This window comes from Salarias fasciatus, chromosome 2 (assembly GCF_902148845.1).
Source record: "Salarias fasciatus chromosome 2, fSalaFa1.1, whole genome shotgun sequence".
In the NCBI taxonomy this organism is placed as follows: Eukaryota; Metazoa; Chordata; class Actinopteri; order Blenniiformes; family Blenniidae; genus Salarias; species Salarias fasciatus.
In genome coordinates, this window is record NC_043746.1 from 20,867,332 (window position 1) to 20,889,631 (window position 22,300).

At 40.8% G+C, this 22,300-nt stretch overlaps 1 protein-coding gene across 2 annotated transcripts; it reads right to left on the bottom strand.

Moving 5' to 3' along the window:
- Positions 1-1,419: 1,419 nt before the first annotated feature.
- Positions 1,420-9,293, bottom strand: LOC115404260 (vesicular integral-membrane protein VIP36-like). 2 transcript variants are annotated; one of them, XM_030113538.1, is made up of 8 exons: positions 9,084-9,293; positions 7,659-7,777; positions 7,397-7,514; positions 5,588-5,667; positions 4,748-4,909; positions 4,443-4,557; positions 4,226-4,345; positions 1,420-3,886 (listed from the first exon to the last, which is right to left on the bottom strand). In XM_030113538.1, exons 1-8 carry the CDS (start codon positions 9,217-9,219, stop codon positions 3,726-3,728), a joined length of 1,011 nt encoding a protein of 336 aa, XP_029969398.1. In that variant the 5' UTR covers positions 9,220-9,293; the 3' UTR covers positions 1,420-3,725. The 2 variants fall into 2 exon arrangements, with proteins under 2 accessions (XP_029969398.1, XP_029969391.1); XM_030113531.1 differs by lacking the exon at positions 5,588-5,667 and adding an exon at positions 5,732-5,814.
- Positions 9,294-22,300: the final 13,007 nt, after the last annotated feature.

Consider the following 22,300-nt stretch of genomic DNA (forward strand, 5'->3'; position numbering starts at 1 on the left):
TCAACTCTGCTGGTCATCCCACAAATGCATGCTGCTTCACAATGTGACAAAAAACCAGATTCAAACTTTAACATTAAGAAAAAAGAACAATCAACAACTTCAGCAAAAAAAAAAAAAAAAAAAAACACAAAAAAACACACCTACTGAGAATTCACTGAACATTATTTTCAACTGAAATCTCCAAAAAAAAAAGCGCTCGCACAGGGAGAACATGCAAAATACACGGGAGGCGAAGTGGGACTCAAACCAGGGATCCTCTATCTGTGAGTCATGCTCACCATTACGTCATCAGGAAGGAGGAGAAATGCGAGGCATTTCAGGACAAAGAGGAGCTTCAGACATGAAAACAGTTCTGTAAAAATTGTAAAGCTGTGTGTCATCAGTAGTCGTCAGAACTTCCTCTCTACTTTCAACAAATCTTTTCTTGGGATGATTTTACTCGACAGTCCAGATTTCCATCTTGCTTGGGACCCCCAAATTTCCTGACACGGCCCCGATCATGTGGCCCGCCAGGAAAGTCAGTGAAAGAACGCATCTATTGTTCCTGGAAGAGCAGAACTTCAGTTCAGTCAGATCCCAGCAAGAAGCTCGTCTTTCTTCTCCCGGGGTTCGGTTACATGACTCAACATGAAGAGTGTCATTTATGAGTCATACTGAAAAGAAAACTACCTGGGTGTTGTAAAAACACAAAGAGGACACTGAGGTTTCAGGTAGATCTAATAAAGGTGCTTTTTATATTTATGTCAGGTGGGGAAGGCCTGATTCTTTATTAGATATCAATAAATCGACTCAGGAAGACTGAAGTGAAGTATGCTTCCCTTTGACACAAACACGGATGTAATTCAGCGTGCTTGAAATTTGCTATTTGCCTTTATAATATCTCTGCAATAGTTGCATTTTAAAGTTGAACAGAAACCGGGTGTCTACTTTGATAATAGCTAAACTCAGATGGACACGTCTGCTGAAAACAAACATTACTTCATCTGGATCTGTGGTGGAATAGACTTTAATAACAGATGTGCTTCATCTTTTTTCTTCATCAATCAAGCTATTTGGGTCTGAAAATATTGACGGAATTAATATTTACCAGATATATCTTCTCTTATTTCTGTCTTACAATAGTGTGTTGAGTCAGATTCTCATGACAATTCAGAGAAACACCTTTTTGTGACGACATATCTCAACCGTGGGGATAAAAGTAAGTTTCTGCAAGGCTCATATAGTGCACGTTCCTACACAGATTATCTGGAGTATAAATAGAAATGTGATATTTTAAAGACACAACTAGTTAAATCTGTAATTAAGAAAAATGATGTGTGTTGTGCTGTTAAATAGATGTCCAGGATCTTTAAAAGAACTTTCACTTGTAATAATAACATCTCAATCAGAACTAATATCAACACAGTTCAATGAGACAGGTTCAGTTTTTGTTCTTTATTTATTTATTAGGTCACAATTTTGGATGAGAGGAGCTGTTCTATTTCAAATCTCATCACAAAGGGAACTGATGTGACAGAAGAAAACACAGCAAAAGAGCAGAGACTGAAAATTCAAACTGAAAGACGGTAAAAACCCGGATATGCAAACAATCAAGTATCAAATCCATTCACTTGACAGTGGCTTAAAGGTGCAGAGAGGTGGACGCAAACAGAAACATGACGGCGATGAAGGTGGAGAGAGAAGGTAAAGGGGGTAACGGACTGTCACTGGTAAAGTGAACAAACGCTCCACTGCTGCCTCAGAATCACTGAGGTGAAAACACTTAAAAAATAAAAGAAAAGGATAAAAGCCCAAAGGATGTATGTCACATTCAGATTTGAAAGGCTTTGAGGAAACGTCACCTTGAAAAGAAAAGTACTTTATGCAGATGGGTATTTGAAATTGTGGATTTTGAAGTATGAGTTTTTGTTTCATATCCACACTTCACTCCGATCACCTCGACTCCCTCTCTGATCTTATTTCTCTGTCGGTAAAGTGAAAATATTTTAATATATTGGTTCTTTGGTTATGGAAGAGGCTGAAGCTGCAGCAGTAAAGTGATTTCACTTCCGATCTCATTCTAAAATAATCGAGGTTTGAATTATCTTTAATCAATCAGCAAAATGTCGATTCCGGCTACATTTCAAGCCGTTTATCTTTATCATTTTTCCTTTTAAGTCAAGAAAATCCAAACAGTATCACAAAATATTTCAAAAGATTCAAATCTTTCTCTAATGTTTTCAACTAGAGGCCATAAATTTCACAAGTAAAATGTAAAAACAAGGCTGAACATTTTAGTCTTAATGTCATGAATGTAGAAATAACATCAAAACAATCAACTTTTCAGTTCTGTATATTTTTTGAACAGTTTGAAAAGGAGGAATTCAACTTCCTCTCAAACAAAATGATGAATTCAGCATGAAATGATCCAGATCTGTGATAACAGCGGGACAGTTATGAGGCGGAACCGAGCAGAGCTGGGTGCGTGACAAGAGCAAAGCAGGCAAACGAAGAGCTCAACCTCCAGAAACTGAAACGTCAATAGAAGAGAACGATAGAAGTCACTCAGTAATGTGGTGTTCGTACGATGGTTTTTAACCAAAACAGCTTTTCTCTTGATGCACGTTCTGCTTATTTGGTTAAATAGCAATACTGATGTTCACACACAGCTTTTACACCAAACAGCAGAGATCTAGAAGTTGATCCTACATGTTCACACCTCTGCTCATTACAGTGGCACAGACAAACTTGCAATTCATCAGTTTAAAAACATGTTGAGCTTATGTTGTGAAGATTATTTATCCATCCCTCCATCCAGCTGACTAAAGTGGACTATCGCACGGCAAACGGTGAGAGGCGGTCACTCGCACATTCATGAGCAGGGAGAACATGCAAACTCCACACAGAGTCACACTGGGATTTTCTCATTTTGAGGCAGGAGTGCTGAACACTACAGCATACTGTGGCTTTTTATTGTCAAGTATTAATCATTTTATGGGCCTGTCTGATGGCAGAATTAATAATATTGGGAAAATACTTAAGAATTCCAACATCGGCTGTTTTAGATTCTTAATATATTCAGTCTTTTTTTTTTTTTAAGGCTAGCCACTTCGTACGAATGCTCAAACTGAGTGGCCACAGTAACACAGGAACTGAAGGAGAGCTGGTTCTTCCGCATTCTAACCAGGATGTTTCCTCATGACTGTGGTGCTTCAGCAGAGCAGAAACAAACAATCCTCACCGTGAACTGCAGACGAGGTGAAGCTACTTCCTTCTTCCATTAAATACAGTAAAACAGCTTGGAAGACACAAAAAAACCCCTCAATTTCTACCTAAATTCATTATTTCTTCTCAGCTGCAGTAGAAAAGAAGAGAAGTGAATATGGCCGGAGATGTCTGGCTGATCAATGAGTAGGATAGAATGTTCTCGTAAGAATTTGAAAAACATCATGATAATCCTGCTTGATGGACAGAAAGACAAAAAAAAAAAAAGAAAAAAAAAGAAAAATCTGCATTTCAGGTCATTCATGATGCTCACCACCACATTTTTTTTGCTCATCAAGTTGAAATAATTCACTCCTGACACACAGTGCTTCAAAAGATATAAACATTTGTACAATCTTTAGAAAAGGAGAGAGAAAAAAAAAAAAAAAAAAAAAATTCACATTGCATGTGCTCGATCGCTCTGTCATCTGGAAACACTGGAAACAGTCCGTTTCACCACAGACGCCGCTTCTCCTCCTCGCTCAGTAAAACCTCTTGTTCCTCTCCTGTCTCTTCTGGAAGACCACGGCTCCCACCACGGCGCACACCACGATGCCCAGCAGGGCGCACAGCAGCAGCAGGAAGACCTTCCAGCCCGTCAGCGGCGTGCCGCGGAAGTTCCCGGTGGGATCGTCCACGTTATCTACGAGGGTGGAAGAAAGAAAGAAAAAAAAATATCCCTCAGTTACAGCGAAGGAGTGTCAGAAGAAAATAAATGCAGCAGATGGAGTAATGTTAAATGTGGGCCAGCAGGGGGAGCTGCTGAGCCAGCTTCAGCTCTTGTCGACTATTTTCCTCTATCTTGAGTTCACATAAGAGTCTGTGCTTGTTGCAGTGCTAAGTGTTTGGACTAATTAAAGTGTGTTTGGATAATTGAAGTATGGCATGTAGCATCTGGACAGTTGAACTGCTTTAACTTTTCTTTGTTTTGTCGTGTCCCGAGCTGAAACCGACGAACAGGTTCTCTCTGCTTTGATTCTACCTTTCGGGGACTTGAGCAGGCTGACGCTGGGCTCGATCTTTGTCCAGTCCAAGTTCTCCTCTTCTGGAGTGTGTTCGACCATCAGCTGGTAGAGCTTCATGGAGATGATGTCGTGGTTATCTGCAAGAGCGTTTCAGTTTCAGCTTTGATCAAGTCACAAATAATCCCTCATAGAAAATCTGATCAAGTGGACTTTAAAAAAAAACAAAACAAAAACCTGAAAGATCTCCAGTAGCTGCCGAGGCGCCAAAGAAGTACCCGGTGGGAAGACGGACGCCTCCGATGTCGATGCACTCCTTCCACTCGTTCTTGTCGTCCACGTCGACCATTACCTGCAGGACACAAAGCGGGCGTCAGCTGAGGCCTTTCAGATGTAGATGTCAATACGAACAACTGCTGGCGAAAATCTATACTGCGCGAAACAGACTCCACAGCCTCAGCGCTCCTGACTGTATTTTGAGTGTGTCTGTGTGATCCTGGAGATCAGTGTGTGTAATCTCCAGCAGGCTCCTCTTCACTCACGGTGAGTCTTCCTTTGGAGTAGCGGATGGCGAGGTAGGTGTCGTGCTGCCGGTTCCTGATCTCGGCCGAGCAGCCCCCCAGCTCCGACGAGCGCCCGTCTTTCCCGTGGTCGTAACTGACCGAGCCGTTGTTGATCATGGCCGAAATATACGGGAAGGACCTCTGATGAGGGACGAGAAATATCAACAAATCACTCTTTCAGACAAGGGCTGGGTGCCTGATGAGCAACGAGAGACGGATGAATGAGTCGAACTGAATCATGTTGACACTTGGCTTTCCAGCTCCCACCTTCACACAGAGGGATTATTTCTAATCTGGTGTTCTTAACGCTGACATACCTCTATTCAAACAGGCTGTATTTGACTTTTCAATGAAGGAAACAAAAGCAATCAATGTTTTAACTCCCTCACTAATGGCTGCAGTAGTCAGAAGGTTTGACATGAGCCGAAGCAGCTAACTGCACCGAGGGATGAGAACAACAATATTTAGACAATTTTAGCTGCATTATGAAAGAAGCTGAACTCATATGAAAAGTTCTGGTAAAATAAAGACGACACAGCTAAACGTGTAAAGAGAGCACAGGTGAAATGAAGAAGTAGAAAACTAAAAAGTTGATGAAGAATTAAAAACATAAGAAAGTACAGAAGAATTAGCATTAAAAAGCAAAGTCGCAGAAGCTGAAGAAGAGGAAGAGCCTCAGTGTTTAATCGGTGGGACAAAGCGTTTTGGAACAAATGGAAACAGGGTTTTCGGTGTGAACATGCTTTTCTCACAACATGCCGCCGATACAGAGTGGAAAACAAAACATGCCGACGAGGAAAACCTGAGAAACCCACTCACATCCGTGGCATCATCGTTAGAGTAAGTATCTATAAAAATGGCCAGGCCGTGGAAGAGAGCATTGTTGGAAAACACAGGCCCTGCAAAGAAAGAAGCCGGTCAATGGCCTCGAGCCGCACGCACAGACACACACTGCACACTTACATCCATCCCATGGAGGTCATTGCGGAAGGTATCCAAAAAAATAGCCAGGCCAAGAAACTGATCTTTGTTTCCAAACACAGGGCCTGAGGATGGAGGCAGAGATGAAGGCAGACATGAGCAGACAACTCCACACACTTCCTGTGGTCATGACGGGAAGCCGAGATGACAAAACAATGAAATAAAGCTGATGGATGGAGTGGAGGTGAGGCGTGTTCCATATAAACGCCATGAAACGACGTCCGATTTACGCAGTTTGGGGGAAAAGCAAAACAGCTGAAGGTAGTGACGACATCTTCCAGACATGACTTACATTTTCAGGATCCAGAGAACCACAAAATCTACACATGTATTTCTAACAGAATTAGGAAACGCGCCGAGTGCAGGATGAGTGATCTGCTATTTGACATGTATTTATAACAATTTGGCCGATATCAAGAGAAAAATGTAACAATTTACAAGAAGCATTTTGAGAAAATGTTTTTCATTGCATGGGATCCAGCTCTGAAAGCATGTTAGATACATAAAAGCAACACAACTCAAACAGCTTCAAGACTTGACTTAAGTATTCTGCTGGACAAAAAAAAAACATCTCCACACATTAAACCAAAACCTAAATTCCATACTGAAAGGTGATCTCGTTTACTGTTTCATCTCCACCTTCTACAAGTGCAAATGGAGGAAACGATCCTGGATTGGCTCATCAAGTTGCTCGTCTTAATACTTTAAGTGTCCACTGAAAATACGTCTCAAATTATCTTTATTACTCTACCTCCTCCTTAAATGCAGATGAATTATCAAGAGGCTACTAAGTAACCCTGACCTGATTCTGACTATTGTTTTCAGAAGGCTAGTTAGTCTGGTCAGTTCAGATCAGATCAGTGATTTCTGTGTTCACAGCTGTTCTACAGGTATCAGGACTGGATGAAAGTTTGTCTAGGAAACAGTGAATTCTATAGAAGTATCACACTAATGTGTCTAGAAAAATTCAAAGCTCTTCACTTTTTCCAGACTGTAATAAGTGACAGCCTCATTTGAAAATGAATTCAATTAATTTCCTCAAAATTCCCACACAATGGTAATGTGAGAAATGCTGACATAAAATGACTTTCTCACAGCAGACAAAGCCCCAATCACCACGGATCCCTGATACCCACCACAAGGGGGCCCGAACTCCAGGCTGGAAAAGGTTTTATTGGAATAATTTAGCAGCTTCATGTGCGTGGCTGCAGTAATGGGGAGAGTCATAGGGATCAGTGCAGACTGAAGTGGGCTTCAGGCAGCAAACACACTTTCAGAGACACACTGCAGCATCCAAAATGTAAAAAAGCATATGCCAATGACTGTGTGACTGTTCAGTTGGGCACCAGGGCAACGTGCTGATGCTACAGATGAAGTCTGATCTAAATGGTTCAGATGCTTCGGAAATGTGACAAGCATGTCTATCAGCTTGAGAACCCGCAGGCCTCAGGAGATACCAGGTGCAGAAGCTGTAATGCCAGCAGTCATTATTTTCAAACTGCTTTATAAAGATACATAGGCACGGGTTGTGCATTTTCTGCTTAATTCAAGCTCCAATCATTTCAAGACAAATGCTTGATTTATCTGAAAAAATAAACTTGTCAGTCTAATAAACAAGAATTCTGGGATGGATAAAAGCAGCATTACCTGGATGCAGCCGATCCTTCGTGTACCAGATCGCAATGCCATCACCATGAAGATTCTTCTTTCCTGACCCGTGAACTTTGAACTGCACATGCATTTCCCAGTCCTTCAGGTAACAAGGCTGCAGCGTCACAACATAACAGCGTCTTAACATAACACATGTCGATATCTTTCACATTCACAAGTAGCAGCTCAATAATCTTTTTATGTACTGTACAAAGGTCAACTGTGTTAAAATGCGCGGATAGGTACAAGATCTCCTCACCACAGTATTCCAGATGGATCCCTGCTTGCTCCTCTCGTCCGGAGTGAGCCGCACATATGAGCTTGTGACCAAAGTGCTTCCCGAGAAGTCCCACTGACTGGAGGGGCTGCTGCCAACACCTGCAAAGGAGTTCAAACATGAGACAAGACTGGCTATGTAGAGCACATGCCTCAGGGAAAAGGAAACAAAAAAAACACAGGGCTCTCACTCACTGATTCATGTACAGGTTTTCCTGCTAAGTCAATATAATCACAGCTTGAGTTTCAAAACGTGTAGCTGTTTCAGATTCCAGCTAACATTTTAAGAAAAAATGCACACCTTGTAAAACACGTAGAACAAGTTAATTACTTAACAACAGCTGAACTACTGAGGTTTGCCGAGACATTTTAGCTAGTGTTTAACACCCATGTAGTTTTTCAAACCAAACTAAAGTTGAAACAAAGTGACAAAAAAAAAACATTCCAACTGGAAATTTGTTTGATAGCATAAAGGGGCAGGTTGTCAGAACGCAAAAGAACAATCCCAAAGTCCACTTCCTTTCATGACTGCATTGGACACACCCTGAACAAACACTAAAGTCTTCCAGAGACTTCCAGAGACTTCAGAAGTACTTTTCATATCTTATCAATACAAATTAAACGTGTTTTTCACATGCAAATCATATGCAAATGAATTCTCACAGCCAGATGGAAACTCCTCAGCATTCCCAGGAGAAACAGCCACATTAGTGAGCAGCTCTCAGATCTGCTCCAAGGCTCATGATGCAAAGTGGGGGAGAAAAAATGTTTGACGCGACTTTGCAATATTGCCAATCCTAAATCGGTTAGTGAATGTGATTTAAATACAAAGTATATTATGATGTTTATTAGACATGAATACTCCATCAGGTGCAGAACCGTGCACAACTAATTCCAAGGTGCAATCAAAACCCATGTGCAACTTATGAATTAAATCAGGTGTTTCAAAACAACTGAAGATGACGTGTGGTTTGAAGGCCTGCGAATTCACATTTATTTATTTGTTACACCCTGCTTTAATTCTTTCTAACTCTTACATACTGTAAATACTTACTCCTGCCAGGGTTAGTCTATTATGATTTGTTACATGACAAAGCACCTTGTGTTTTTGAATTACGAAGTATTAGAGGAAATTCAAAATTCATTTAACTTGGAGTAAAATGGAAGAGTTTGGCTTTTTTAAGCATTGGTTGTTTATTTGACAAATACAAACAGTTGTTAGGCGAGGAAAACGTCACAACTGTTAACAGCAACACATGCTGTAAGGAGTGAGCTAAGATAAGATAATAAACAGAAACAGCGAGTGTCTAAATACTTAAAAAGCTCCGTAAAGACGTCAGAAGAGGCAGAGAGCTGCAGGAGGAGACTGAGCTTGAGGCTACATGACGCGCTAACCGAGTCATCTTACCTTGGTACGGCTTCATTAACGAGTGCTCTCTCTTCAGATGTTCCGCGTTTCCGTCGGTGATATCACAGCGAACCAAACACAGCTCGAACACCACGAAGACCAGGGTTGTGCTCAGACATGATCTAGATCTCCCCATTTTTGCTTCCAAGAGAGAAACTCTCAACACAAATTTCTACTCCCAAACTCCATACACCCGTCCCTACTCTATTGTCTTCCGGAGAGAAACCACACCACGCCAATATTTATGACCCTCTATAACACCACGGACGTTTCCTCACGAATCAGAAGATATACATGAATATAAAATCCTCATCCTTGCCAGTGTGATCTCTATAAATTTTCTGATACATTCTGATTATGTTTATGACTACGACAAATGTAATTTCAATCTGTTTCTGTCCGGTACAAATTTACAGACGGTAGATTGTTTATCAGCCAATCAGAGACAAGCACATCGCAAATTGAGCCAATCAGAGAAAAGATATAGTTTTTTAAATAAGTTGCCCACTAGATGACGACAAAATACAATATATAAATCCAGTGTTACTGTAAATGAGCCCATACGGGGGCCACATACAGTCCAATTTCATGCTGAGTGGATCGGACAGATAAAAAAAGTGCCACGATAACTTTAAATTTTAAAGGTTTTTCTTTGATATGGTGCAGAGCATGCGTTATGACATTTTCATATGAACCAGACCCAGAAATTAATTCAATCTTAACATGAAGCCCCATTTCAAATATATCCCCCGGTATACAGTGAAATGTAATTAAAAAGAAAAAAGAAAAGTTACACTATGCATGTTTTTACATACTCACCCTGACAGTATGGCTTTGAGGCTGATGCTGGTTTGCATGCACTGATCTCTGAGTCTCAGTGTTGTGTTATGTTATGAAAGAATGGTTTATGCTATGCTATCAAGTGAAACAAGTTTCAAAGATAATATTCAATTACCATACATGTTCCATGAGAATTATTCACATAAAAAAGGTCAAATTACATCTCTCACTACAGTCAAATCCATAATATTATCACAAGAAGTGAAATAAATATACAGAAACACAAACATTGTTTCAAATTTTAGCAGATTTTTTTGGGAGAAAACAGTTCGACTTTTTTTTCTTTTTTTTTTTGTGGTGTTTCATTGTGCCAGAACCTGAATGATGTTAGTCATGGTGTCAGGACCAACAGGTGGACTCAGTCGCAGACTCAGTTCAGAGGTCTTCACAAAGTTTATTAAACAAGCTGGCACACAAATCTGAAGGACTGAAGCAGGAGACAAAGTCAAAGTCCAAAACTCAGAGTAAGACTCAAGGAAACCCAATGATGGCACGTAGCACATACATCTGGCAACAAAGAAGACAGACAGGGGGAAATAAATACACCTGGGAGGAAGAGGAGGAGGAAGATGACAGATTAAATGGATAATTGACAGAAGTGAGACACACTGAGGTGAGGTGAGGTGAGACACACAGAGGAAACAAGGAGGAACTGCAGGTTCCAGGGAATCCTTGACACATGGAGCGTGACCGGGCTTTAACAGCAACGCTGCACCTGCCTTTCTTAATGTGTGAGTGCCTCACACCAAGCCACCAAAGCGTAAGCCATAGACCTAAGAAATCAGCCTGAAGTTTAACAGGGGGCAGGGGAAAGGAGGTGATCAAGGGGGTAATGTGTTGATATCTAGTTTAATTTGACTTCTGTTAATGAAAGTGATGGAAACTTCTGATGAAAACTGAAAAAAATGTGACTAAATTCAGTCCACAGTTGGCAAAAATTATCTGTTTTTTTTTTTTTAGATGATTGATTAGTTATCAAACACAGGGTTGCAGTGTGCTGGAGTTGATTCAAGCTCATTGGTTGAACAAACACAGGGGATATGTTGTCATTCCATCAGAAGGCAAACACAGAGAGGCAGACAAACACATTCATGAGCATGCTTTCGGTTGCCAATGAAGCCCAAACCCAAATTGAGGATCATCTCACTGTGAATGTGAGCCAGTACTCATAGTTATCCAAAATTGATGCAGTGAGAGGTTAAAATCTGTAGAACCAATCAAATGATCTCAGTTTTATCTACAAGCACTGAAATTGAAGATGGACGCACGATGGATATGTAAATTAAAAGTGAGATGGCGGGCTGTATCAGTGAAGGATGTCACATCAGAGGTCCAGCTGCATGTGGCTTTACCAATAATGAGCTTCAGATCAACAGTGACATAAAGTATCTGCTCAATTAAAAGAAGGGAATGTTCAGGTATGGTGTCAAGGACAAACTGAAAGAGTGTGTTATCTGAAGGTAGGCCTGAGGGAGGTTGTGGACTCCTGCAGACATGTGACGAGGGTAAGAGCAGAATAATGTGGAGGACACATGGAATGGCATGAAACAGATCACAGGCTTCTGCATCAAAGACCAGCAGGGGAGGGTTGGGGGGTGCAGTCACGGAAAGAGCCAACAAGCTGTTAACAAGTTCAGCGCAAGACCCCCTATTGAGTATTTCTACACCTTCCACTGGGCCAATCTCTGCTCTGCGATGAACACCCACTTCCAGTCTACTTCGTATGACTTTGGTGATTGGTGGAGCTGGAGAAACATAACTTTGGTAAGGCTACGGTATCACTGCTTGCCTCGTAAACCAGACCCGCCCACTCCTCATCCGTTTGATTTTTGAGATGAGCTCAGTCTGGGTAGGAGCCCACAGAAGGGGATTTCACACAGTCCTCAAACGGCCGAGCCAATCAGCGTTGCCGCTTATTGTTTTCAAATTTTTTTGGCGTATTCCGGTGGCTAAACCGGAAGTGACGCTATCGCTGCTCGTATCAGAGAAGACAGACTTTAACTTTAACCATCGTCTGAAAGCTGCAATAAGTAAAGTTATAGCCAAAATGCCAAGAATTACAACAATCAAGCAAGAGCAAGAGTCTGCGCCTGGTGAGTTTCTAACAGGAAAAGGCATTTTCGCGTGTCTTTGCGTGTAAGGAAGCTAGAGCTAATGAGCTAATGCTAATCCTTAGAGAAGCGAACGCATTTTGGTTACGTATTTGTTTTGAAGCGCTGATTGGCTGAAGTGCGCTGTCAGTCAAAGGAGTAACCGACATGTATCCGAAATGTGGATGAGGAGTGAGCGGGTCTGGTTTACGAGGCTATATCACTGCAAGCATCCCGATGATCTGTAATGCTGAGTTGTTCCACTTTGACAAACAGGCAAGAAAAAAAATCCAGCACTGCCAGAACCCTCTGCAGAAACTGCTCATCAATGGTGTCAGAAGCATTGAATTGTCTCATTGGTTGCTGGGAATTACTTGAATTTACTTCAGTTTGTGTAGCTTTGTGATGCTCTGCATGCATGATGTGGTTGTTACAATTTCAGAATTTTGTTTCGGGTGTCTGTTATGTTTGTTTCTTGCTTTGCATGTCTTAGATTCCTCAGCTGGAATCTACAAGGTCCAAAACAAAATTTTACAAAGAAATGGTGGTGTTCTCTCGTCTGCGCTTCTACTCTTTTTGTGCACAGACCTTTGTCTGTGTCTTCCAAACAGAACATCTCTGATAATACGCGCCTGTCTGCAAAAAAGAAAAAGAAAAAAAAAACTGAAGTCCAGCTTGATGCTCCTCTATTCTTCTGTGTTCCCTCCACCTGAGTCATGCCATAATTGTCATTGTTGGTCCACCGCTCACTCCGTGACTCACCGGTCTGCACGCACACACACACACACGCACGCACGCTCACACGCACACACACACACACACACACACACACACACACACACACACACACACACACACACACACACACACACACACACACACACACACACACAAAATTAAAACCCTGCACACTCACCTGGTTTCATTGTGCTGGAACAATGCGCAGAACTGGACTTGATCTGTGGAGATAAAAGATTTCTCTAACAGGTTACTGTAAGCCACAAAAACAGAACTTTCCCATCAATAATTCAGTGTAACAACAGTCAAATTGTCCCCACAGGACATGCAGTGCTGTGAGTGACGAATGTAAATACAGTAGTGATCATTTTCTGTTTGCTTCATTTTGTGAACAGCTGGTGTTTTTACATTTAAAATGTCACGTTGTTTGACTTAAAACAAAGTTATCAGGGTGACTGAAAAGAGGCTAACTGTAACCCTTGCATAGATCATCTCAAAGGCAATAATAAAGTACAATAATATACCGTATGGTATTTTGGCAGGAATCAAACACAGATCACCCAGTCAGCATGTAGGAACTCCACCACTGAAGGTCCAGTACCTTGTGAAAGTAATAAAACTGGGCTCAGACTTGGGAATAATGAAGGCAGCTGTGGTGTGCGGCCAAATGAAGCATTAATTTCACGAATGCAGCCACCTGACATTTCAATGCGCCGGGCTCTTTATCACAGCGCATTAAAGGATAATTCAGCTCTGCTGGTGTAATTCCACATGATGCTGCAGCTGTGCCACCATGTTCCAGCCAAACCTGCGCCTTCGCTGTGGAGACTTGAGGAAAATGTGTTCCTGCATCAACACTGTCTCAAGAATTAAAAATGCTGAAAGTAAGGTGGAAGATTTTTAAGTGAGAATTAATCTTAGATTTACAGTGTAGCATAACTGACCTAATGGAAGTGTCTGAAGAAAATACACCGTTCAGAGGAATTTAGAGATGAAAATATACTTGGTGTAATTTCAAGATCTGAGTTATTTCCCTCTTTGAAGTTTGCATGTTCTCTCTGTGCTTCTATGGTTTTTTTTTGTTTGTTTTGTTCTTAAATTCATGGTTTGAAGGATGCCTACAGCCACTAGTGGGTACTATTGTTTGTTTAGTAGCAGTGTTTCAAAAGTGTCATTTTCCCTGTTTCCAGGGATCATTGTGGAAAAGGTTTACTTTGGGAACCATTTTTGAAAAGCTGCATTTTCAATGGTTCCTTGAAATTCCTTGATTCTTTATTTTTGCACAGACTTCTTGTTGTTATACAGAGTCTCTGAGCAAGGGTTCATACCATCAAATTGATTTGATTTAAAAGTTTGATTCACACCCCTCTGCTTTATTTGGTGTAAATGATGCTTTTATATGTGGTCGAACAGATATTATGATTAATCTGATTTTTTTCCCAGTTAAATCTGAATCAATCACCTTTTTCTGTCTTCCTGTTGTCCACACTGTTGAACTGCTGCCATCAATGAGGTAAACGTTGATATATTTTCCTCCATAATCACATCATTTACACCTAACTAGGAACATTTTCATTTTACAGACCTTTGTAAGCGAAGAATCTCAACTCATGATATCTCGGTCTACAGCTGCATTCTCATTACTTCATTAGCTGGAGCCATCCTGCATCTTTTCCTCAACAAAGCAACAGAGTCAGACTACTTGGACACCGTTGATGCATTGTGCCATCTTTTCTCTTCACTCATCATATCATTGTTCCATATGTTCAGGTTTGTCCTTGTCTCCTCCCCTCTTATCCACACTTCCCTTCTCTCTCTGGATCATACTGCAGGTACGTCTCGAGGTTCCTCAACTGTGGTTCCTGCTCCCATCAGCCCATACTACATAAATTAACCTCTGAATTAGGTTCTAATAGGCTCCAATTCAGGGAAAATCAATCCCTGTGTGCTCATTCAACAGTTGTCGGTTTTTTGTTGTTTTTTTTGGGGTAGATTGAACATTAACTTCATTTTCACTGACGTGTCTTTGATTTGGAGATTGAGTCACGACCTTCCCGTCATGAGCTGACGTCTGGCCCCCCCGAGGCCACGGCTGGCCGCCGTCTCTCCCTGTGAAATGACCCCAATATGTTGTTTGGGTTTCCTCATCTGATTCGGGCTGTTGTACATCTGTGTAAATGGCATCAGATTGGTCCGTTCTGATGTGGATTAGATGGAGCCAGATGGGTTTGTGGTTCAGTGAGTTTGGATGCTTGATGTGTGCGTATTCAGCCTGCAGCCTGTGTGGCTAAATCTAATGGTCAATAAACTCTCAACTCAATATTTTTTCTGTCATTGAAATTCAAAATTTACATATCAGTTAGGGAAAATATGATACATATAAAGAACTCTCTTTTCATTGTGTTGTTTTTGTCATTAATAGAGGATCAAATAAGGAAGTACTCCAAAATTTACATGACTCTGATCACAGAAACCAGCATTTTCTTTTTTTCAGTGAATAAACTCCACTGCCAATCAAGAATCATCACCTCCCACTATTCTTGGTAGCATAAGTCCGACAGGGATTTTTTTCTTCATGCTGACATGTTTTAGATTTTACAGAGTGAATCACTTCTTTCAGGTCATCATAAATGAATCATAATAAACTGAGAAGAAACTGGGAAGAATCTGGGAAGAAACCAGAGTACCAAGATAAAATCCATGCGGTGGGAGGACAAGCAACAAATCCACACAGATCCCCACAGAACCTGAACTGACCATGCAGCTTCTGAAGAAAATAAATCATCTTTCTATTTTCTATCACCTGGAGAGTAAAGCAATGATTAAACTCCTCGTTTCTCAGCAGGACTGAGAGAAACTCACTTGTGTATTTATCTTCAGCAGGCTGGACAACTGTAGTCATTACTGATATTCGTCCAAAAAAAAAAACCCTGAAAGACATTTACAACAGATTGAGAACGCTGCTCTATGATTCCTCACAAAGATTAAAAAAAATGAATAACATCAGTGAAGTCCTCAGCCCGTTGTATTGACTTGCTGTCACTCAGATGCTGAAATGATAAAGACGACTGAGAAGCTCCGAACGGTTTACGTCCAGCAGACAGCTCTGCTCTCCTGGTGTAATACGAACCATCCAGACCTCTCAGATTGTCCCAGATTCACAAGATTTCATCCACAAAATAGTTGGAAGATTCTGTTTGCTTTGTTTTTCAGCACAGCTATCATGTCATTCTTTTATCATATTGTTTTATGTTGTTTAACAGTTGAATCTCTCTTGGCTCCACAGGAATGGAGAATGTGTTTGTTCTGAAGGATTGACCGAGAGCACAGGGATAAAAAGACAGTGAGAAACTGATTGAGGAGAACTTTTCCTTTTGTCTTGGACCCTGACAAGCAGCCGGTTGTGGAGTTGTAATATTAGTGCTGCTCTTGAGAAAAATGAAGATTTTTTTTCCCACTTTATTGTTGAAGAATCCAGGATCGAGCTACCTTCATCCAGTCACACTGCATAAAAACTGTAGTTTAATGTTCTTTCCTTACTTTAATCTTGTTTGTTGCTATACTCGTAGTTGTGCTTTGAATTGCCTGGTCTGGTGGTGGAGTGGTGGGCTGCCTGTCCGAGGCCGGTGGCGTGGCGGATGTGTTCCCAGGACGCCGCTGGAAGTGGAGGTATCTGTGTGTGTCTGTGTGGTGTGTATCCGAGCCCTGAGGGCCATGGCAGTCTCGTGGAAAGTTTCCTCGAGCCAAATCGATACTCTGACCTATTAGTGACAAACATTGATCGAGGCCACAGAGGATTTACAGCATGGTGTGAATCTGACAGGACCAGAGGGGGGATAAATATGTGACTTGCTTGTACCCCTCTATGCGGTCATCTGTCAATACTATTTATTTATTGATCATCTGTGGGTGATGAAACCTGATCAATAAAGACACATGACAGATGAGCAGGAGCCGAGCTGTTTAAATATCAAGTAAATATGGCATTTGGAGCTCACGTGTAACTCCACCTGATCCTGTTTTACCACCAGCCTCCGTCCTGTGGGTCTCCCTCTTAAATCTTGACATTTTTAGTTTAAATATGGGAAATCAAGACATTAAAATAGCAGATAGCTATGTTTTTATCACAAGTGACACATTTTGTATGGAGACAGTGAGTTTGGAGACTCCAGTGATCGATCATCGTATTACGTTTAAATCTCATCTAAAGATTCACTGCCGAGGTCGGCTGACGGACGAGCCTGGCTGACTCTGACAATAACCGCAACGGTAAAAGTAAGTGAGAAAGAAATGGCAAAGCAAGACAAAGTAATCTCTTCTGCATGAACAAAGTGTGAATTTATAGAGGAACACTGTGGTGACAGAGTTTGAAGGTTAAGCTTTGAGGCATTGTTTGAAGGTATTCTTTATTTTTTGGGGACTTCTTTTGTCGTGTGAAGCTTTGACACACCCGAGATCAGAAGATCACTTCAGACGCCTGTTATCAGATGAACTTGAGATAAACTTTTATAATAAAAGTATTGTTTTAACAAAATATGATACATAATTGACCTTCCAGGGCAGACTTTGGTAACCCTCACACCAGGGATATACACGCCATCCAGCCATCCTCCAAACCATCTTCTCCTGTTCAGGGTTGTGTCAGTCAATGCAGCAATCTCTAAAGTTTGACAAACATAAATGTTTGGAAAGCTATAATGTGACGCTGTTGTGATTAAGCTTATTTATGTTGTCTGAAACACATTACTAACAATTCAGTACTTTCATTTCTTTAATAATAGGTTTTCCATTGTAACTCATAATATACATCCATCTCACCAATACTGTATTTATTGCGTTTTATCAGAGAAACTGCTCCCCTCCATCAAAAAGAAGATGACCCTGAGCGCTGAGTGGAATCCTCATCACCTACTTACTTCTGTAAAAAGTGTTGACAGTATGAGATGTGAATGTTCTGGAGCCAAAGAAGGTCGCCGTGTTTTAAATTTGAAGGATTTGTTTCACTGCTTTCATAACAGTGAATCAACTGTGTGGGATGAACCTACATAATAAAGACACCACTCACTCTTTATTATGACGGTCATACACCCCGTTCAGGATTCCAGCTCCTCAAATGATCACAGAGTGTACATATACATAAAAAATGGACATCTGCAGTTATTCAATAACTTGGTTAAGGTTCTGTAAGTGAAAAAATAAGCATTCAGTTTTTGTTTAGTTATATATTTATTGGGAACACCAAAACCATTGCATTATGCACATCGATTCATTTATTTGAAACCATTTCTTTCAATCCACAACTTCTTAAATGTGTTTCTTGTCTTTTGTCCCTCTAAATATAATACACAGTTGCTTTCCCTTTCAACACGAAAAAACAACACTAATTGCCCTCCAGGGTGCCCCCGTGTGTGAGCAAACAGGATGCAACAATGAGTGCCCTTTCTGGGACTAAAACACATGGTAAGTACCCTATAGAGAGCACTGTGTGGGATGTGAAACACCGTGGGGCATGGTTTCAGCAGTATGAAATACTGTGCCTTTGCTGGGCTGATTATTGGGTACAAAGTGGAACTCAATTTTGTGTTGAAGTCTAAAAGCATATCAAGGACTTTCTTTGGTTGAAATGCACTAACAATCCACAGACATGTGGTTGCAGAGTCAGAAAACAGTAGCAGGGTCACTTTGATCAATGATTTATTGCCACTGAGAGATGGAAAAAATTGATGCGATCCAATGCAAAAAGCATTTCGGACAGTTTTTTTTATTTTGTTTAATCATATCATGTATATTTCATTGACACATTTGTCATGCTCATTACATTCAAAACTCACCTTGTACATATTGCCTTCTTTATTTGGGGGAATGTTTTGGTTTGAATTCACACAAAATATTGTGCAAACTGAAGGACAGAGAGCAATCTGATTGACCGAGACATAAGCAGAAGTGGGAGAAAAGAAAAACCAACAGAGTAACAGAGAGGAGTGTGTCACACATCAGCAGACACACACAAAAATTAAGAAAACTTCTAGGTTTGGTCGTCCAGAGTGGAGGTCATACATCAGTCCAGACTGTCAGGAGGGGGAGATGAACATGTGGAGGGATATCATGGACCTGCTGGATCAAACCGCTTCTCACACACATTCACACACTCACACACTGTCCATCTTTCACTGGCAGCCTCCCCAGAACATCACACAGGCCATGCTCTCAGTCAGTGTGCCACAAGACAGAAGACAGACGAGGTTCCAGTTCCACACAAGCCTTCGATCCCCCGTCTCCAGCAGGCTCTTCTCCTGCTGGTTGGAGCTGACGTCGTCCAGCAGCAGCATGTGTGTCAGATTAGCCAGTGAGTCAGCAATTTTACACGATTTACTGAATCTTTACAAATCTCTCTAATTAATTAATCCCTGATTAATTATGCAGACACATTGCTCTTTTTTTTCTAGGGTACAATATATCCAAAATACATCCTGCGTGGCTTGATTGCCAATTACATTTCTAATAATGAGAGGCTATAGCTCTTCAATTAGGCTGATGGTCTAATTTCACCCATGGCGAGCCTGATGGGGAGGTTCAGGCTCTGGAGTCTTAGCCGGATGATGATACTGAGGAGTCAGATTTAATTAAAAAAAAAAAAAAAAAAAAAAAAAAAAAAAAGAACACTGACAAAAGCGTCCGGTAAATGAGCACATAATTAGGTGATTGGATACCTGTAAATCAAAGAGTGAGTAGTTATATTTAACTTTTCTTTGTAGGAGTTGAAATGTAAAACCCAAATGATTTGGACTCTTATAATAAAAACAAAACTTTAAAATCCATGAGATATTTTCCCTTCACCTCCTTCCTCCTTTGTATTCTCCTCCCTTAACTCCTACTTGCTCCGTTCATGGATTAAAGGAAGCGGCTCAAACCACCACCACCTCCATACAAACACAGACTCACACCCAGCCGACGCCAGGCCTCTGCTGCCGCGAGATAGTATTTAGCCGTCAATGTGAGACGGATAACAACGCGTCTATAAAATGAAGCCCTGCAGCAGGAAAGGTCAAATGGAGAGCATTATTACAAACAGTGGTTAAATAAGGATGATATTCAGCTGGGGTACAAAGAGATGGGAGGTGTGTTCTGTTTGTTGCTGGACATAAACAATGAAAGACCGCTGGGAGTTTATAAATGTTGGGGGTTTCTAAATTTAGATATATGCCCTGTATTGACGTGTAGCTGTTGGAAAATAGGATAGTAGGCAATTACATTGTGTTGGAAGAATAACTAGGCTTTTGAAACATGTTTGATTTAACCATGTTTGAGGTTTTTTTTATAAATTTGCAGGATGGTTACATCCTGCATATGTGGTTCTATAAGTATCATGTATTATGATTTATTCCAAAGTATTAAAGCTGTTCCTTGGACCCTGTTCCAGGGTTAATGGTTAATGAAGTATCAGTATGTTGGTAATACTTGTAAGAAATGCTGTAGAAGAAACTCCCACCTTAAAGTCAGTCTTGTCTCCAAACAGTGAAAAAAGCTCCATAAAGTTGATTTTATCAGCTTTTGGGGAGCAGAACGTTCACTCATTTTCTCCTAAATTAATTGATTTCTCTTTAATATCTCACAATTAGATGCTAGCAGCTCAGTGATAATAAAAATGATAAATCAAGCCCAATTTCATTAACCTATTAGCCGTCTAAGGTTCCCCGAATATGGTCCTTTTATGGCATTCCCAAAATTAGCTAAGAAAGTTCATATATTACTTTGTTCACCAAACTACAGTACATATCATACCTCTACTGTTTGGATATATTCTTACCATTCAACACTTGAGGATATTTCACATCACTGAACTGTAGCACTGCTCTTGGTCCCATTTTTCCCACACATCCTCCACCACTGCGTTTATAATTGAGCTGTCAAAAAACTGAAATCATCAAACTTTGTGGCTAAAATTGACCCTTACATCAAAGGTTGACGACATGTGGCTTCTCACAGGGTATTATTACGTGAACCCCGAAGAAGTGGCTGTGTGGCCTGTCGCTGAGGACACGAGGAGACAGCGGCTTTTCTCCTTTGTGTGAGCTGCCGCTCATGTCTCATCCTTTTCCTTATTAACCTGCAGAGAAAATCATCCCGCCTCCCAGAAGACATGATAAAACCACTAATCTTTCAGCGCCCTCTCTATACTTGGTGTGGATTTTTTTTTTCTCTTGCTTCATGCAACTTTGTGTAACACCCCATGCTGATCCAATTTCCAAGTTCAGCGTCTGCAGTCAAACTGACAGACTCAAACACCAAGTGTGCACTCTGATTTCATGAAGTAGCCACTTTTCCTCATGCGTGGGTCAGCTGTAACACTTCTATTTATTTAGTTAAACATGATTCACGCTGAACACGTACAGTGTATTCTTTCCTACCACATACTGGAAAGTAGCAGTCAGTTTTAGAGAGAAGCCCCAATATGAGGCGACTTAAGAGACAAATAAACGTGGTTGTGTCTATCATTGTCCACCAACAGTGTTACTGTTAAACCAATGCTGTTCATTGCAGCATCTTTGATGTGAACTTGTATACTTGAAGTTAACTTGCACTCAAAAATGGTACATTTCTCTCTGTAAACAAATGAGAGGACAGTAACAAGCTGTGATGTGAACTTTTTTTTTATTTTATTTTTTTATTTTTCTTTAACAAATACACACAAAACAAAAAAAAAGGAAAAAAAAGACACAAAACGAACACGAAGTGAGACACCCGGGGCTGAATGAAGCATACACAGCTGAATCGAATCAAAATTAAAAAAATTAGAAAAATTGAATAAACTAGGAATATAGAGGATGTATGGAACATATTCTTCCAATTTTTTAGTCTAGCATTGAAGTGAAAACTGTCCATTTTTCCCATTTATCTTGACATTGTTCTTCTTGAGTCCGTAATCTATAAGTCATAATTTCCATTTCCAGTATTCCAGAGACAATTTTAACCAGTCCTTGATCGTAGGTGGTTCCAACTTGCACCATGTTTTGGTAATGGCCTTTTTGCAAGCAGCAAGAAGGGTTTTTAATAAATATCTATCGTTTTTGTTTACCTCATTGAGAATAATAGAAGCAAAATACATTATCAAGCATGTGTTTGGAATTGAATATCCCAATATGTTAAAGGGACTTAAGGCAAGATTTGGGAAAAACTACACATGCATTTCCAGTTTATTCAATGCTAATGGACCATGAAGCATTAAAAACCTAAAATAACAGGCCAATCCGCGTAACTGTCTGTTGCCTTATACAGGCTGCGTGCCAAATAATTTGTTGCTGTTCGGGGTCCGAATTTCCCGCGCAGTCGTGGGGATGTGACGTAAATTGACGCTGTATGCGCGTTGCCGAACAGGAAGAACATAGCCGCCGTGGACACAGACTCAAACACTGCTGGGATCAGGGGCGGGCAGTGTTGCCAACTTGGTGACTTTCTCGCTAAATCTGGCGACTTTCCAAAGCCTCTTGGCAACTTTTTTTTGTCAAAAGTGACTCGCGATGTGACAGGACGTCTCCGCTGTCCTCTACA

Excerpts from the sequence above, each read along its gene's own strand:
- LOC115404260 (XM_030113531.1), bottom strand. The coding sequence starts at position 9,219 with ATGGGGAGATCTAGATCATGTCTGAGCACAACCCTGGTCTTCGTGGTG. Across the intron at positions 7,778-9,083 it reads GTTAATGAAGCCGTACCAAG|GTGTTGGCAGCAGCCCCTCC; the intron begins GTAAGATGACTC and ends ACTCCTTTGCAG. Across the intron at positions 4,558-4,747 it reads ACTCCAAAGGAAGACTCACC|GTAATGGTCGACGTGGACGA; the intron begins GTGAGTGAAGAG and ends TGTGTCCTGCAG.